We start from the raw sequence: 20,568 nt of genomic DNA on the forward strand, positions 1-20,568 counted from the left end.
CCGTCTCCAATATAAGTCCTTTATGCTGGATTTTCCAATTTCTCCATCATCTTAAAATACTTTCTTTTATCTTTCCTTATTTATAAACATATTGTTCGAATACTAATATCTTATATTTTCAGGTTGATTTTATTTATCATAATAAACTTTCTTCATAAAAATTTGTCGTTTAGCGAATTCCTATGTAGTTCATTCGTTTCAATTTTCAATGTCAAACACGTCATATCATCATAATATTATACTCGAAGTACTTAGTTTAAAAATAGTAAATACTGTTCTAAACAAAATAACTTCCTTATGCAAAATGTGCAGAAAAAGCAGAAATACATAAATCAAAATAAACTTATTTACGTACTCGTATGGCTAAAAATAATTATATTATTTCTTACGATATAAAATATAAGAATTGTTATATTTCTATTAAAATAAAACTATCGATTAAGATTATCTATATATGATATATGTAATTCTTAAAAAAAATCTTCTAAATTAGTGAAATACTCCTAAAACTTAATAATATACGAAAAAAATTTAACCTAATTTAATTATATTTAAGTGAAAATTAATAATTCTAGTTCTTCTTAAATGATTATATTTATATTTTATTAATAAAAAAAACTATTCATATCTGTGAGACTGTATATGCAATTTAAAAAATAGCTAAAAAGTTACTCACGATTACAAATCTGTCCACTAGGTACTGTCCATTCCTTTCCATTTTTGTCCTCTTGACGTTTGGGCGTGGTCCCAAGTCTCCAAACCTTCGTCCATGTCGACGTCTACCATTTGGACACCGTTTTCGTTGGCCTCTCCAGCTCTATATAGTCCGTCCCATTCCATCTAACGATACCAATTAGTATGAGGATTGGTACTTTACCCCAAATTTCCTTCGTTTCTTCCAGTTTTTTGCCATCTTTTTTGTTTTCTACTGCTTCAGAAGTCCAGTCCGTCTCTCAGGTCGCCATATGGTGGTCGCCATATCCTGGCAGGATCGCCATATGGTGGTACGTGGTTATTTACTATTCTGGAATGGGGTTTGTTTAACAGGAAGGCACTATGTGCTCATAACTACTTTATTTTGTTTGATGTAATACCATATAAATGTATTCAGTTGATAAGTGACATTATTCTGCTCTAACGGCAGCAACCTCCCAAGCCTAACTAACTAATTCGACTGACCCACTAATGACTCCAATCTGATCGTGTTCCCATATTTATCAAATACTTCGTTTTGTAAATATGTTTGTATATAATCTCGTTAGTGTGTCAAAATGAATAATCACAACCTTGTTGAGTAAGCAAAACGTGGACTTTAACTAAGGTGTTCTACTTTGCAATTATTATAAAAAATATGTGTAATGTTTATTGTTTTATAAATAAATATCTAACGAATACTTTAAGGTAATTTGAGGATTTCTAAAATATCTAAATAATGAGATAAATCCCATTATAATAATAAACAAGTGATATTATAAAACGTTCTTTTTTATAAAAGTGTAATTATTTTTATTATTAATTTTCCTGGTCTTTTTTCATTTTATGCCCCGATTTTGGGTCAGCTGACACATCATTCGTTAATGAGCTTTGGAGCAACTGACTATATAAAAAAACAGCCATGCCAAAATGCTCCGGTCAAATTTGAAGCTACCTCCCGGACTGTAATGCATAGGTATACTTGATTTGGAATTGCACAGTTTTCGTGGCAGGAGATTAAATTTTTATACAGGACTCTTCAATGCAGAAAAACATTAATTTTTGTAACTTTTTTAACACCATAGTCTAAGGGCCAGGGCTGTTTCGTGGCCGATCAAAGTCCACGGGGTTTAGACTGTATTTTTATGTATTTTGACCCGCTGAATTTGAATTTAAAACTTGCTTTTGTGTTGGATGTGATGGGAATTTGCTATATAGTTATTTTCCTAACTAGTGCGGAAAGTGATACTTTCACGCACGAGACTGTCGTTGACCCGAACGACGCGATAGCGGAGTTCGGGCAAGCAGTCGAGTGTGGGGAAGACACTTTCCGGATGAGTTAGGAACAATATTTTTTCTAGGGCCGTACGTTTGGAAAAAAGCCACAAAAAATAGAGTTATATCAATTTTTATTTAGAAGTGAAAATACACAAATTAATTCTTTGACAAGGTTGTCAAAACCAAACTTTCAATATAATGGGTTACCACGACGATATTTGTTTCCATGACGACGATTCAAAACCATTGTAATTGTCTACTGATCTGACTTTTAAATATTATATCAAAATACCTAATTTTATTTCATCGAATTATCAGTAGTAATTGCACAAGAGCTCTAAAATTATTGAGTTTTTCCCGAGTGACACTTTGACAGTTTTAATGTCACGACCCGAATTGGAGTGAAATTATGTCAAAGTGTCACGAGGACAACAATTCGATAATAATTTTAGAGATCGAGTGCAATTTGCTGCGATTATTTCATGAATAAAACTGTTCAAAATCAAAATTTTATTGTAATTTATTTATGTAAGTACAAATTAGTACAATTAAACACACAGTTGCTATAAATATTTGACGACTGAAAGTCATCACTTTTATAACTTTTAAAACATTAATTGTCATTAATGTCACTGAATGTATTTTTTCGTAGCAACGAAGGGCATCTGACGTAATATACTTGACGACGGGATATTATCAAAAATTATCGGGTATAATATCACAAGAGAGTGAGAATAAGTTGAAAATAATGCGACAGTTTTTCGAAAATTTGTTGTCTGGCAATTGACACGAGAGCCCGCAGGGCTCGAGTGGCTATTGCCCAATGACAACAAATTTGAGTAAAAATGAAGCATTCTTTTCTTATTTATTCTTACTGTCGTGTGATATTCGTAAGATTATTTTTTAATACGTATATTATGGATATTTTCTTAAATGTGACAGTTGTCAAAACTAGGAAACTGGTTGCCATTAAACAGAAACAATCTACTTAAAAAAATTCTATCTGTAATTTTCTACATTAGATAATTCTCAGTATAATTTTAATCTGATTGGACAGAATTAAACACGTAATCAAATATCTTACTATACAATTGGAAGTTAAAATCATCAAAAAATAATCACTTTAATTTTTATTTATGTAGCTTTCTATTGGTCAGAACCTCCTATGAATGAAATAATCGCGCTAATTTCATTAAAACATGAACACGATAAGATAAATTTGAAATAAATTAGTAAATAATATCTAAATATTAACTAAAAGGGGTAGTTCCCTGGGTTGGCTGTATACCTTATAGTTAAACAAACTGAAACATGAAGTAAAACCACTTCTATGTAAAAGGAATATTTACTAAAATTTTTAAAAATCCCAATGGATTGAATAAAATGTTCATCAGAACGTTTTCGAACCTATCGGTCCATCATCAGTGAATTTGAATACTTGCAAAATATACCCAGAACCAAACAATGGTTGTGATTATAAATCAATCTACATTGTTTACATCTAAATATTAGTTTATTGCATGTATTATAATATATTATAATGGCATATTACAAGGTATTTTACTTTCCCGTGCGCCGTGCGGGAAAATTTACTTTCACACACGCCGTGCGGGAAAGTGCAACTTTCGGAAACGAAATGGGTGCTTGAAAGTGAGTCTTTTAGCACGACCGTAGAAAAAATAATTTACATAATTGTTTAAATGATTATAATTCGAAATAAAAATGTATACCATTTTTATTCAGTTGCAATGCGAAGCCAAAACTGTCTTATCTATAATTTTGAGGTCGTAAAGAAGTTTACCTATCTGGGACTGCTAGCGAACAAATGTTATTTTGGACTAAACAAGCAACTAAAACAGAAAGTCAAAAACCCAACAAATAATATACAGAACACTCATCCTAGCAGTGCTCGCAGCACTAATAGGAGCACACGAGCACACGCAGATCGGCAGCTCGTCTTCGAAAGGAAGATACTAAGAAGAGAAATAACGCAATATGTGAGAATGGTATTTGGAGAAGGCGATATAACTTCGAATTATACTAGAAGTATAAAGAAATAGTAAATGACAGAGATGTAAAAAAATGTAAGCTTAGATGTGTTGGACATGTCTCAAGAGCAAATTACACACCCAGATGAACCCTGTTGGTGGTACCAGTAGGAAATAGAAGTAGAGATAGACCAAGACTGAGATGGAGGGAAGGTGTGGACGAGGACGCGGGGAAGATCGGCTATATATAAGATACCTACTTTCTAATTGTTAGGGAAAATTAGAAAAAAAATCACACTAAATTGTTAGTAATTAAAAAATAACGCTAAAATCTGCAGGAAAGGTATAGATTTTCGTACTATATTATAGGTATCATTAACGGAAAAACGAGCTATTGCAATGTCCTGAGAAAAACATATCCATGGACTAATAACAATGTTGGCACTTAAAGAAGAAGAAGATTCAACAAGTAGTCAAACAAAGAAGTATTTCATATTCGATTAATCGAAAAATCTATTCATTGCTTAGATTAATGAAAATGTACAAGAGCTTTTGTAGTTCCACAGTACATAAATCAGTAAATAGGTTTTTGGACTCATACCATGCATCAACGATAACATACCAAATACCAAAGTTCAAAATATAAACACTAATATAACATTAGCTGTAACCTCGAAAATGTTATTTTTATCTTTAGATTGTCGAAATAATTCTCATGTTTGAGATTTTTGTAGAAGTTGGAATAGAGTTTCTTAATCAAAATAATATCACGTATTTTATATCTTTCGAATAATTTTTCTTTCATTTCTGCTACCATATTAAGTCTATAGTCAAAAATTCGACAGCACACTACCTACACATTCATTTTTCTGTTAGTCAAATGTTTTTCTTCATTAGATAATAAATTATTAAAAATCATTTGTATTTTTATAGCCCAGTAAATGAACGGAAAATTCGGCGATACCGTGTAATTTTCAGGGGCAACTCCGAATTGCATGAAAATTTGGATTTATGTTCTACTTACCCTCCACTTCAAAGTTGAAATTGTGCTGTTGGTTGCTTTTACGTGGGGGGTGACAGTCACCCCTTCTCGGGGGTGAAAAAACATACGTTCAAGATAAGACTGGAAATGGATAAATTGATTGATTTTAAGCAACTTTTGTTCTATAGAGTTTTTTACTTAAGTCAATACTTTTCGAGATATTTGCCATTGAAAATGTTGATTTTTCGACAAAAAAAACTACGTTTTCAGACGGTTTTTCGCAAATAACTCAAAAAGTAAATATTTTATCGAAAAAAATATCCTTAGCAAAAGTGTAGCTTATAAAAAAACCCAATAAATGGTGTATCAGTAAAGTATATCCATCAAATAAAAACAAAGTTGTAGCTCATGAAAAATACGTTCTTATTCGTCTAATTCCAAATCGAATATTTCAAGGTGAAATCACCGAAAAATTAAGCACTTTTCGGGAAAAACCCATTTAAACTTTTTTAAAGTGTTTATAAAAAGCTTTTTTTTTAATTTTTAAACAAAAGTTTTAGCATTAAAAATAAGCGAGTTACGCTCAAAATAAAGTTGGCCTTCTTTTTTTTTTGTAAAACATCATGAAAATCTCGCCGTGTTTAGCTCCCCAAATGAAATTAATCGCTACCGCTTTACAAACAATTTACTTACCTATATATTTTTTATATGATCTGTCAGTCTCACCGGTTTAAAGTGTTTATTTTTGAAAGGGTTTAAATCGAGAAAGCTTGAATGGGTCACTAATCACGAGTGTATGCAAATTTTGAACAGCCATAATATCTTAACCAATTTTTGTCTTACGGAGAAACAAAATAAAACTAGCATATTTATAATAGCAAAATCTACATTTATTTACTCTTTAAGATTTTTCTTATCACTAATACTTTTTAAGTTATTTTGAAAAAATGAAATTTTTCAAACATTTTTAGAAAATTTTATTTTACTATAAAACCAACTGTTTCCAAAAATAAGCCCTTCAAACCAACCAAACTTACAGATCATATAAACAATACACATACAGTTAAAATAAATGGTAAAGCCAAACGATTAATTTCATTTAGGGTGCTAAATAGAGGGAGGTTTTCACGATTTTTTTTTTACCAAAAAAAAGGGGCCAACTTTCTTTTTCAGTGTAACTCGTTTATTTTTGATGCTGTAAACTTTTGTAAAAAACAAATAATAAGCCTTTTTAGATACTTTAAAAATGTTAATAAGGTTTTCCCGAAAAACGATTCGTTTTTCGGTGATTTCGCGTTGAATTATTCGATTTGGAATTAGAAGAATAAGAATGTATTTTTCATGAGCTACATCTTTGCTTCTATTCAATTTGTAGACTTTACTGGTACACCGTTTTTTTGTAGGCTACACTTTTGCTAAAAATATTTTTTTCGATAAAATATTTACTTTTTGAGTTATTTGGGAAAAACGGTCTGAAAACGTGTAGTTTTTTTGTCGAAAAATCAACATTTTAAATCGCGAATAACTCGATAAGTATTGACTTGCGTAAAAAACTTTATAGAACAAAAGGTGCTTTAAATAAGTCAGTTTATTCATTTCCGACTTTATTTTAAACACGCGTGTTTCACCCCCCCCTCCCCCCCAATAATAGAGGTTTGTAATATTTTTGTTGCTTCTTCATGATCTTCACCTACGGTCAACACGGCAGAATCAACAGCAAAGGTAGCTATTGTGTTATGATCTAATTCAGGATTATTACTGGTGTATAATAATAATAGGTACATGACTGGTCGTATCACACTACCTTAGGGTATACCTGCATTGACTTCTTTTAATTCAGAGTAGTATTCTTCTCACTAACATGATAAAATATATCTACCACAATGCAACGGCTAGCGTAAGACTCTCTGATCAACAAACTAATAAATTCTGTATGCAGCGAAGAGTACGGCAAGGAGACACCATCTAACCAAAGCTGTTCACAACCCTTTTAGAACACACTTTTAAGAAGGCAGATCTGAACGAATATGGTGTCAATATAAATGGAGAGAAGCTCAGTCATTCGAGATTCGCAGATGACATCGTCCTTATAGCCGATCGTATGGATGATGCAATAATAATGTTGAACAAGTTATATCACGCTTCCTTAGAGGTCGGACTAAATATTAATATCAAGAAGATGCAAATAATGACTAATCTGGTGATAAATCGTAATATTGTTGTTGATGGAATGGATATTGAGCAGACTGCATCTTATAAGTACTTGGGACATGAAATTCGGTTGGGAAGAGATAACTAGACGTGCGGGCTCCCACGTCGCATAGGATTAGCCTGGGCAGCGTTTGGTAAACTGAGCTATGTATTTAAATCGGACTTATATGCCTGAAAAGGAAAATCTTTGACTAGTGTGTATTGCCTGTACTCACTTATTGAGCGGAAACATTAACACTCACAAAAAAGGTAGTGAACAAGATTCGCATAACTCAGAGGGCTATGGAGCGCCAGATGTTGGGTGTCTCCCTGAGGGACCGAATCCCAAACGAAGAAATACGCCGTAGAACAAAAACAACGGACGCCGTCGAAAGAATCGCGTCGCTCAAGTGGAATTGGGTAAGACACGTCGCCAGATTGTCAGACAACCGATGGAGAAAACGTATTGTCGAGTGAAGACCACGAGAAGAAGCACTACGGAGCAGAGGACGACCACCAACCAGATGGGTTGACGATCTGAAGCGTGTTGTCGGCAACTGGATGCAAGCCGCACAAACCAGAGAAAGATGGAAAGAGCTGAGGGAGACCTATGTCCAGCAGTGGACGAGTACGGGTTGATGATGATGATGATGATGATGATACATCGAAATTGTATTGTAGTCTTATGTTTTGTGAACATTTTGTTTTTTGAATGTCACTGATATCTTTAAAAACAAAGAAAATAGGCGGTTTTGCTCTTTAACATGAGGTGTTTTAATTAAAGCAAAACTAAATTAACAATAAAAAATAACTAACTGTTAACAAACCTTTGTACAAAAAACGTATACCCACCTTTGTACCATTTCTTCTCTACAGAGTGTCTCAAACTTTTGTTTCAGTTAAAACACAGTTAAAGAATAAAACCGTCTTTTTCTTTGTTTAGGTATAAAGATATCAGGGACATTAAAAAAATACAAAATGTTCACAAAACATAAGACTACAATACGATTTCAATGTATACTCACACTTGCACATTGTCTTTTCATTATCTTTTCTTCCACCGGGTATAAGTAAAAAGGAGTTTGAGTAGACATTTGCCCAACTTTGTAAATACCAAACCAAAGTCTAAAATAATAAAAAAAATTAGCGGAATCCGTTAATCTGTTCATGAAAAAATCAACTATGAAAATGAGCATAGTTTTAGGTATTCATAACTTTTGAAACTACATATGTTTATTATTTTCATATCACGGCACTGAACGTGTTAAAAGTGTGTAGGTACATCTTTAGTTTATTTGTTGGAAGTGTCTGGTTTTTTCATCTGATAAACAAAGAGCCGAAAAAACCGGCTTTTTCCGTACGAACCACGCGGATTGACTACCTAAAATATTAATTGGCAAAAAAAGTTTACTTAGTCGTTTTTATCGGCATGATCGTAGTCCAACACAAGCGATAAGTGAACATCGTCGCTTATTCCGGATTTCAATAAGTTATGAACTAAAACTGACGCATTCGTTCACCGCGTGGAGTCGAGAGTTATTTCGAACTGATCTCGCGTGTTTGGATTTACCGCATTATAGTAGGATAGTTTCTTGTTTCTCATACCGAGTTTTTTTAGGTGGCTGCTGATCTAATGTGGTAGATTTTCCGGCAAAAACGACTGACAAAATGGCACAACCAACAGTTTATAGTGAAGGTAAGTCAATTTAGTATTCATTTATTCATTACATCATTAATAACAAACTCTTTTAATTGTTAAGTTAATCTAGAGTTGACATTTACCATCATACAGTAAGTACCTACTTGTTGGTTGTTTTTTTTCAACAGGTTGTTGTTTTTTCGTAACAATAGATCACGTACTATTTTATTGTATTACGTTCTTATAGTATTTACATTGTAAAGTCATCATCTTTAATAGTACCTACTACAACCCTGGTTAACTCTTCATTATGTAATTATCAGTAGTTCGCAGCCTTAACAGCCATTATTCCAATAATTTATTTTGGATTGGGTATTATGGGGGCCGCCAAAATTATTTTCAGGAAGGTACACAAACTATTAAGCATAGAAAATATAGAACTGTACATAAATAACTATGGATCTGTTCGTTGTTTTTTGCATCCATTCGTGACCAACCACTCGCTTAATGTCATCATTCCATCTGGTTTGAGGTGTGCCTCTACTTCTTTTGCTTGCCCTTGGTCGGTAGGTATTCGGTATTCGCTTCGTCCAACGGTTGTCTGCCATTCTTCCTATATGCCCCAGTTTAATTTTACATGGCAATCTTTTGAATTACATATCGACCCATGCAACGAAGACTATCGTAACTCAAAAAACGTTACATTTGACTTACTATGATGGTATTATTATTCTTTTTAAGCTTTATTTGGTGGAAAAGTATGGTAAATCAGGTATGAATTTTAAAGCAACCAGTAAAGCATTTGCATGTGTATAGTAGTTTACTGACCCAGAGGGCTGCTTTATCCATTAGGCAATATAGGCAGTTGCCTAGGGCGGCACATTATGAGAGGGCGGCACAAATACTGTACAAAAAATATTTGTATATAAAAATTATGGATCTGGGTTCTGTCATTAAAGAGTATGAAGCTCTTTCAAATTACTTTACCGCAAGGAAGCCAAAAAATTGTGCCCAAATAAAACATATGAAGAAATAAGAAAGAGAAAAATAAAAATTCAATTTGACGAGGGGCCGATGATGAAACCCGTGTTGAGCTGGCCCCCCCCACTTGCAAAAATTAAAAAACAATTAGCCCTGATTTATGAGCTATTTATGAGCTCTCATATTCCGCAAACTAAAAATTTTGAGCTCGTTCCACTGAGCAGGAATTTAATACCCTAGTGGGGGGGGGCTGAGTCAGCCCCCCCACTACTTAAAAATAGGAATATTGAATCGGTTTTTGCGGCAGAATTACGAGCTATTTATGAGCTCTTGAAATTATATAGTTTCGATTTTTGAGCTCATCCCCTTCACCCCCAAACAACCCTTTAATTGATTTAACTTAAGAGAAAGATGCTGAGAAAACTTAAAATATATCGTATTGCGGATATAATTCCTATAGCTTATATACTCTAAGAATAAACTATTAAATCAAGGGCATTTCAATTATTGAGCTACAACCCCTTTGCAAGAAAACCACACTATCTTCCCGGCTTAAGAGGAAGTTGTACTTGAAATGCGTTAAACTAATTATTTGGCGACTACATATCATTTAATAATTAATAAGCTTCCAAATTACGCGCATTTAGATCAGTAAATTGCAATTTATTTTGTATAGTGCAGTCACTGAAGGTAAAAATCAACGATTACCTTCAAGTTCGGTGAACCTTCATCGATTTTCACAAAAATTGGTCAGTGGTTAGAGGATACGTCAACAAACAAAGGTGACATGGTACCACCTTGCGCCTTTACCCTGAGGGTGGATACCGCCCCTTCTCGGGGGTGAAAATTATTTTATAAAAAATAACTGCACAAATCAATAAAAGAACAAATTAAAAGCAAAATTTATTATATAAAGTTAATAAAATAAGTCAATACTTTTTAAGTTATTAAAGATCAAAGATTTTAATTATTTGTGAAAAAAATGCATGTTTTGAAGAGGTTTTTTGTAAATCACTGAAAAACTGTAAGTTTTTACAAAAAAGTTAATAGTAGTTTAATTCGTATAGCTTATATTCTAAGAATAAACTCTTAAATCACGCACCTTTCGATTATATAGCTACAACCCCTTCGCAAGAAAACGACCCCATTTTCCCGGCTTAAGAGAGAGTTGTTCTTAAAATAATTTAAATTGATTATTTGGCGACTACATATCGTTTAATAATTTATTAGCTTGCAAAACATACGCATCTCAATTATTGAATTGCCATTTTCTTTCTATAGTGCAGTCACTGAAGGTAAAAATCAACTATTACCTTCGATTTCGGTAAATCTCCATTTATTTTCACGAATTGACAATAACAACTTGGGGTTTTAGCCTGGGGTACATGTCACCCCTTCTCGGGAGTGAAAATTACTTTATTAAAAATAACCCCACAAATCGAGAGAGGGACAAATTTTAAGCAAAATTTGTTATATAATGTGATTAAAATAAATCAATACTTTTTGAGTTATTAAAGATCAAATATTTTAATTCTTGGAAAGAAAATGCATGCTTTAGAGCGATTTTTCATAAATGACTCAAAAACTGTAAGTTTTTACAAAAAAGTTTTCATCACTAAAATTGAAGCTAATAAAAAATATAATAAATTGCTTACTTGAAAAACCTTTAATGTTAATTTAAAGTAAGTTATTGGTAATTAAATGTATATTTTTTTCCGCGACTGTTCAAATCTAAGGGTTCAAGCTTAAATAACGGGAAAAAGATGCATTTTATACCACTTAGGTACTAAATACTTGTCAAAGTACTTAGAAATACCCATCAAAAATAAGATCCAGAAAAAGTTGATAGTAGGTATCAAAATCCGCTCACGAATTTTCGTGAAAATGAATGGAGATTTACCGAAATTGAAGGTCATAGTTGATTTTTACCTTCAGTGACTGCACTATAGAAAGAAAATGGCAATTCAATAATTGAGATGCGTATATTTTGCGAGCTCATAAATTATTAAACAATATATAGTCGACAAATAATTAATTTAAATTATTTTAAGTACAACCCTCTCTTAAGCCGGAAAGGCTCTCTTAATCGAAAGGCGCGTGATTTTAGAGTTTATTCTTAGAATATAAGCTATACGAATTAAACTACTATTAACTTTTTTGTAAAAACTTACAGTTTTTCAGTGATTTACAAAAAACCTCTTCAAAACATGCATTTTTTTCACAAATAATTAAAATCTTTGATCTTTAATAACTTAAAAAGTATTGACTTATTTTATTAACTTTATATAATAAATTTTGCTTTTAATTTGTTCTTTTATTGATTTGTGCAATTATTTTTTATAAAATAATTTTCACCCCCGAGAAGGGGCGGTATGCACCCTCAGGGTAAAGGCGCAAGGTGGTACCATGTCACCTTTGTTTCTTGACGTATCCTCTAACCACTGACCAATTTTCCTGAAAATCGATGAAGGTTCACCGAAATTGAAGGTAATCGTTGATTTTTACCTTCAGGGACTGCACTATACAAAATAAATTGCAATTTACTGATCTAAATGCGCGTAATTTGGAAGCTTATAAATTATTAAATGATATGTAGTCGCCAAATAATTAGTTTAACGCATTTTAAGTACAACTTTCTCTTAAGCCGGGAAGATAGGGTGGTTTTCTTGCGAAGGGGTTGTAGCTCAATAATCGAAATGCCCTTGATTTAATAGTTTATTCTTAGAGTATATAAGCTATAGGAATTATATCCGCAATACGATATATTTTAAGTTTTCTCAGCATCTTTCTCTTAAGTTAAATCAATTAAAGGGTTGTTTGGGGGTGAAGGGGATGAGCTCAAAAATCGAAACTATATAATTTCAAGAGCTCATAAATAGCTCGTAATTCTGCCGCAAAAACCGATTCAATATTCCTATTTTTAAGTAGTGGGGGGGCTGACTCAGCCCCCCCACTAGGGTATTAAATTCCTGCTCAGTCGAACGAGCTCAAAATTTTTAGTTTGCGGAATATGAGAGCTCATAAATAGCTCATAAATCAGGGCTATTTGTTTTTTAATTTTTGCAAGTGGGGGGGGGCCAGCTCAACACGGGTGATGATGAACTCAACTTTTCAGCTAGTGATGAGATGAAAATCCACACATTCTATATTATAATCGACACTCTGATAAGAGACCTGAGTAGACGTCTGGAATCTTATCGACTTATTTATCAACGTTTTCGTGTTATTAACAGATTTGCCAAGATTATACAATGAAGAAATTATTAAAGAAGCTGAAAATCCGGTACAAAATAAAGACGACCAAGATACATCATTCATGCATGAATGCATTCGGAATGCATTTGGATACCACAATAAAATCACCAATTGACATATCTTAATATTTAAAGAGAGTTAGTACAGTCACCGAAGGTGGATATGAGCTATTACCTCCGATTTCGTTGAACCTCCATCGATTTGCATGAAAATGGGTGAGTGGTTAGAGGATATCTCAAAGAACAAAGGTGACATGGTGTTAACTTGCGCTTTTACCTGGGAGTGGATGCCACCCCTTCTCGGGAGTGAAAATTATTTTATTAAAAATATCCTCAGAATTCGATAGAGGGGCAAATTCTAAGTAAACGTTACATAAAGTTATCAAAAGAAATCAAAACTTTTTGAGTTATTTAAGATCAAACATTTTAATTTCTTGTGAGAAAAATGCATGTTTTTAACCGATTTTTCATAAATAACTCAAAAACTATAATATTTAACAAAAATGTTATTACTACCAAAATTGAATCTAATAAAAATGAAATAACCTCCTTACTGAAAAGACCTTTTAATGTTAACTAAAAGTGAGTTATAGGTTCCTAAATGAATGTATATTTTTTTCGGCGAGTACCCAAATCTAAGTATTCGAGCTTGAGTAACGGGAAAATGATGCATTTTACAACATAACGTTATTAACCATTAATTTGTCAAAGTACTTAGAAATATATATCAAATGAGCCCCCTAACAAGTTGATAGCATTAAAATTTATGCACAAAATATTTTTCAAAATTTATCTTTTAAGAATTTTTCCAAAAAAGTTATTGTTTTTTTTAATAACTCCGTTCATTTTTACGATATCAGGTTTGCCTTAACACCATTTGAAAGTTAATTTTATTGACTATTAAACTGCGTTGAATTTAATTTTTTAGACCCGTTACCTTTTTAAAACTAAAAGTTTAAATGGCCCCGGATACAAGGTTCTCGCAGAAAAATTTAAGCTTTAAACGTTTCTATCTCGGCTATTCTTTTATACCCTATACTTTACCCTCTACTTATATACCCTATAGTTTTATATATTTATATAAAGTTAAAATATTGGATACAGAGAAAACTAAAATTTGGTTATACATATATCACTTTTTACGTATATTGAGTATTTTTGGAGTTGTATTATTGTGAGATGTATTATCAAAAGAAAATGGAAATTACGATAATTTTAAAAATTCTGATTTTTTTAAAATATGTTTTTTTTAATATGCATTCTAAACTAGTCAAAATTGTTGAAATCATTATTTATGCTAATATAAAGAAATTCTTCTAAGGATTACTATAAATTTTAATTTTTGTGGAAATGGCATATGTTTTATTTTTCACTTTTTCCGAAAAAGTTGCTAAAGGGTTCTCTTATTTTCATCATAACTTACTTAGTTCTGATGATATTGACTTCTACTGGAGCTCATTTGATAGGTACTCTGAAGTACTTTGACAAGTGTTTAGTAGGTATCTTTTATAAAATGCATCTTTTTTCCGTTATTTAAGCTTGAATATTTAGATTTGAGTACTCGTCGAAAAAAATGTACCGGGTGTCCCAATAAGAATGGCTCTCGGCCATATCTCAGGAACCGTTTATAGTAGAGCTTTGAAATAAAAAATTTTATAACAAAAGTTGCGTCAGGAAAAGCCTGGAAATTATTTTCATAATTGTGGGTCCACCGCTAGAGGGCGTAATTGAATATCAAAAATAAAAAAATCTAAATTTTACAAAATTTTCCTAAGGAAGGGACACTGGAAATCCGATTATTGTATTCTTCATCAAATTCTGCGCATATTTGATTTAACAAGTTTATCTCTACCTTTGCAAATAAGAGGTGGGGGTGAGTGGGAACCTTGTTATGAAAAAATGGCTATAAGTCCGGTTCTGCTAAATCAAATTTTGAAAATTGGGTCTTGTTGAAGACAGATATTTTCCTTCAATGTAAGCGTGATAATTTTGAACCATCCTAATAAGTAATAAGCCAGCTGGGAGGCGTTATTTAATTTTTTTCAGAAATCTAGTCTTCTTTGGAAAATATTAAATACAAGTATGCATTTTTAATCATACTTTATAAAATTAGATTAAATTCGCAATAGAATAGCGAAAACCGCATGTCGATACCTTTTTTCTATCTCAAGATATCTCGAGAAACGTGTAAATTTTATACATAACTGTTACTATCACCGGTAAACTAAGTTAATGAAAAGTAGTGTGCTGTGGAAAAAAACAAAATAACATTTTCCAGATGTCAACGTATAAAAATATAGTTAATTAAAACAACAATATAAAGAGAAACAATACTACTAAAATTAAATATAACACAGAACAAAAAGAACTACTAAGTGACGACCTAAATATTCAAATTGTTGCCCATCATACACTACTCTAGAATACATTATCCAGAGAATACTAAACGCCATTCAAATCATATCGAGAGCAGAAATTGAGACTGCTGTTCAATCTACTCTTGAAAGAGTAAATGTTTGCAACGAAAATGATGGGCAAAAATTTGAACGTTTATGTCATCACTAAATAGTTGTTTTTATTTCTTTGTAATAGGGCTTTTCAACACTTCTCATTTGTTTCGAGCCTCTGTCATATGCCGTATAATCCGTGTATAATATTAATATACGAGATATGAACGAGGCTCGAAACAAATGAGAAGCGTTGAAAAGACCTAATATACGTTGACAGCTGGAAAATGTTTCTTTGTTGTTTCCATAGCACACTACTTTTAATGAATTTCATTTACCGGTGACAGTAACAGTTATGTTTTTAAATTTACACGTTTTGTAAGATATCTCGAGATATAAAAAAGGTATTAACATGCGGTTTTCGCTATTCTGTTGCTAATTTTATCTAATTTTGTAATATGGTATTAAAAATGCATGTTTGTATTTAATATTTTCCAAGGAACACTACATTTCTGAAAAAAATTAAATAACGCCTTCTAGCTGGCATATTACTCAGTAAGTTGGTTTGGAATCATAACTTTTACATTGACGAAAAAGATCTGTCTTCAACAAGACCAACTTTACAAAATTTTATTAAGCAGAACCGGACTCACAGCCAGTTTTTCATAACAAGGTTCCCACTCACCCCCACCTCTTATTTCCAAAGTTAGACCTAAACTTGTCAAATCAAATATGCGTAGAATTTTATGAAGAATACGACGATCGGATTTCCAGTGCCCCTTCATTAGGAAAATTTTGTAAAATTTAGATTTTTTAATTTTTGATATTCAATTACGCCCTCTAGCGGTGGTCCCACAATTATGAAAATAATTTCCAGGCTTTTCCTGAGGCAACTTTTGTTATAAAATTTTTTATTTCAAAGCTCTACTATAAACGGTTCCTGAGATATGGCCGAGAGCCATTCTTATTGGGACACCCGGTACATTCAATTAACCATAACTCACTTTGAATTAACATTAGTTTAATTCTTTAAGCAAGGAGTGTATTCAGCCTTTTATTATCTTCAATTTTGATAATAATAACTTTTTTGTAAAAGCTTATAGTTATTGAATTCTACGTGAAAAACAGCTTTAAAATATGCATTTTTTAAGAAAAAATAAAATCTTTGATCTTTAATAACTCAAAAAGTATTGATTTATATTAATAACCTTATATAACAAATTTTGCTTAGAATTTGTCTCTCTATCGATTTATGGAAATATTAAAAAAAATAATTTTCATCATCGAGAAGGTTTGGCATTCACCACGGTAAAAGCGCAAGTTGGCATCATGTGACCTTTGTTCCTTGAGGCATCCTCTAACTACTCACCAATTTTCATGAAAATTGATAGAGGTTCAACGATATCGGAGGTGAAAACCTTCAGTGACTGCACTAAGTGGATTGAAAGATATTTTCCCTAATTTTGACATTGCTTTGCACTTTTATTTGTGCATCCCAGGTGTCAACGTGTCCGCTGAAAGGTCATTTTCGAAAATGTCAAGAATTAAAAATAATTTCTCATCAAGTATGAGGCAAGAACGTGCAATTTGTCGATTTTGTCAAGAAAAATTTTTTTGAAAAGTCTTTTTTAAAAGAAGTCTCTGGTGCGATCGAACTGGAATGAAAATTTTTTCTGTTATAGGTATATACACATCGTAGTTTAAATCCATTTTTAGTGTTTTTTCAAATTTCTGCAATTTTTTTCGCAAAAATGGTACATGGTTGAAGGGCGGCTACTAGAGAATTGCCTAGGGCGTCAATTGACCTAAACGCGGCCCTGCTGACCCACACTCCTGCAAGCGAAAACTATAGTAAGTTGAGTTACTGTAGTCTTCGTTGCAAGAAACAGCGGAAGGTATTCCAAGTTTGAGTTAAACTGTTTGACCTACTATAGTTTTCTCTAGTTAGACTCTAATTTTAGTTATTCCGATTAACTATAGAAATGATTTTTATTACAATTTTTTAATTGTACTGTTTTGCTTCAATAAATCTGTTACTAGTAAGTTTAGTCTAGAATCAAGAATAAGTATTTTTTCGGTAACTGTTTCGACGAAAACTATAGTAAGTCTACAAAATTTAGCAAAAAATCTGTTTTTTGTTATGTTTGATCTGTGAAATCCCTTCATTTACTGTTACTAAGTCTTAGAGTCTAGGTCTAGAGTAAGTATTATTTTTTCCTTAATTGCTTCGACGAAAACTATAGTAAGTCTACAAGATTTAGCAAAAAAATGTGTTTTTTGTTATGTTTGATTTGTGAAATCCCTTAAAACCCTTTAAATATAATATATCAGAAATTTCAGTGTGTAACGAGTATTTGTTCCAAAGATATCGTCATTTGTTACAGCGTACTCTTTGCGAAAAATTTTCAAACGCGATTATCTCAGTTCAACCAAAATTGAGTTACCTACAATAGTCTTCGTTTGAGCTTAATGTTGAAGATTCTCTGTTCCATAGCTCTTTGAGTCACTTGAAGTTTGTGGACTATGTTGTGAAAAGCCCATGTTTATTATTACCTACTTGCATATGATCTATGGTGCTATAACCTTTTCTAAATCCTGCCTGTTCCCGAGGCTGATAACTATCCAATGTAATAATCAAAATATAATTATCCTCACAAACAGCTTATACAAGACTCATACTACTACAGGCCACTCCCGGGAAATAAGCAAGAAATAGACCATGTTCGGGACACTCAAATATCCAGGTAGCTGACTACCTTTTTACTTATTGTAGACCTATAGGAAGAAAACCTACCTGTTTCCTGCCTAAAGTTAGCGTCTGTTTTTTAATTATTAACAATTTAGTGCAAAAAACGCGATTTTTTCGATTTTTTGCACCCCATTAAAAAGCTAAATAGTTAACATAAAATTACAAAATTTGATTTTTTAGAACATTGAAAAACCTTCAAAATGCCGCTTCTTGAAAGTTAAAAAGTTAATTTGTTGCTTCGCAAACTACAAAATAAGTGAAAATGGTTATTTGTTAATAACGTTTACGAAAACTAACTTAGAAGTTTAGTGTTTCACTCAAAGTTGGATATTGGGCTACTTAAAAAAACCCTCAAAATTTGAGACCGATTCATTAATTAGTTTAAAAGTTATTCTATTTGTTTATCCTAGAGACCTTTATTTTGCAATAACATAAGACAGAAAATAATGAAGATAGGGTAATTCTGCGTGTATTCCAAATGAAAGTAGAAAGTTGATATTATCAAAATGTATTAAAAAAATATAAAAAATTATCTAATATGTATAGTCAAAAATCCTAATGACAAATTTTTGAAATTTTGTAGTTTATAAATATTTTTAGAATAACTTTAAAAATGTTGTCTGTAGAAAAAATCGTTTTACATAATATGTATTCGAAAAGCTGGTATTTTACACGAATTTTTAAAAATGCAGTTCAATTGGTGAGGGTCGTGGTAAGTGAAGGGGGAGCTGGGAGCCGACAAATTAGTTCTAAAACAAAAAAGCATCTTAAAACTATTGTCATTTTCTATATCTTGGGATCTAGGTACTGAATACATCTTGATCTTTTTTTTAATTTGTATGTAATTTTTCTGTACATTACAAATATGCAATTTGTCTAGACATTTATTAATTAAAAAACAGTACAATTTGTTTAAACAATTTTTGAAAAAATAATGTTTCCCAAAAATCCATGTTTTTTATCATACTATCATTATTAATCGTAGAAAAAGTATACTTTAATAAATTAATATTCTTCAATAAATAATTATCTAATAAAAATAATTTATTTATTAAAGAGTCCTCTAACTTTTTCTATGATACTATGATTAAAAAAATAGATTTTTGTAAAAATATTATTTTTTCAAGAATTGTTTAAACAAATTAGACTGTTGATTAATTAATAAATTTATAAACAAATTGCATCTTTGGAATGTACGTAGAAATTACATACAAATTAAATAAGAAAGATCCATTGAGTTGATCCGGAGATACACAAAATTGTATTAGTTTGAAATTGCTTTTTCGGTATTTTAACTCGGTGGATTTGTAGGTTCCCACTAGTAACCGTTTGAATTACATTTTGAAAATTCGTAGAGGGTGCTGTGAAGGTACAATGTTTGTGCAAATTTTTTAACAAAAAACACAAAGCCCATTCTTTAAAATGGCATCAATAAGATTCCTTAATTATTATAAACAAATTAGCTGTGAACTAAAACAACACATGGCTAACTTTGTCCTAAATGAACTCAGGCTAAATTCTTTATTTGATAATTCGTGTTAAAATACTAGCTTTTCGAATATACAAAAAGATTGTTTCTACGGACAATATTTTTAAAGTTATCCTAAATGTTTATAAACTACAACATTTCAAAAATTTGGCATTAGGGTTTTTGACTATATTAATTAATTTTTTTATCTTTTTTTAATACATTTTGATACTATCACTCTTCTCCTTTCATTTGACATACTCAGAATTGCCCTATATTCATTATTTTCTGTCTTATGTTATTGCAAAATAAAGGTCTCTGGGATAAACAAATAGAATAACTTTTAAACTAATTAATGGATCGGTCTCAAATTTTGAGGGTTTAAGTACCCCAATATCCAACTTTGAGTGAAACACTAAAGTTCTAAGTTAGTTTTCGTAAAATTTATTAACAAATATCGATTTTGATTTATTTTGCAATTTGCGAAGCAACAAATTGACTTTTAACATTCAAAAATCGGCATTTTGAAGCTTTTTTGATGTTTTCAAATTTTGTAATTTTATCTCAACTATTTATTTAGCTTTTGAATGGTTTACAAGAAATCGCGTTTTTTGCACTAAATTGTTAATAATTAAAAAACGGACGCTAACTTTAGGCAGGAAACAGGTAGGTTTTCTTCCTATAGGTCTACAATAACTAAAAAAGTAGTTAGCTACCTGGATCTTTGAGTATCCTGAGAAAATCCTTATTTCTCTGGACTATACAGGCTAATGAGTCTTTAGTTTTCTAATTTATAAATACATATTTATTTATCTTTTTAAATATCAGACTATAAGAGCATTTAACCAAGCTGTGGGTACTTCACTTATTTCTATACATTGTTGTTTCAACATAGGTAC

General features: G+C 31.6%; 1 protein-coding gene across 2 annotated transcripts in view; it reads left to right on the forward strand.

The window, feature by feature from the left end:
• LOC114329120 (very long-chain-fatty-acid--CoA ligase bubblegum) overlaps positions 1-20,568 on the forward strand; it is an 88,512-nt gene that overhangs the window by 22,704 nt on the left and 45,240 nt on the right. For both annotated transcript variants that reach the window (XM_050659563.1, XM_050659564.1), the window contains exon 2: positions 8,750-8,827. In XM_050659563.1, the coding sequence (XP_050515520.1) occupies positions 8,800-8,827 (28 nt within the window). In that variant the 5' untranslated portion in view covers positions 8,750-8,799. The remainder of the gene's footprint in view (positions 1-8,749; positions 8,828-20,568) is intronic.

The sequence above is a fragment of the Diabrotica virgifera genome, chromosome 8 (genome assembly GCF_917563875.1).
Source record: "Diabrotica virgifera virgifera chromosome 8, PGI_DIABVI_V3a".
In the NCBI taxonomy this organism is placed as follows: Eukaryota; Metazoa; Arthropoda; class Insecta; order Coleoptera; family Chrysomelidae; genus Diabrotica; species Diabrotica virgifera.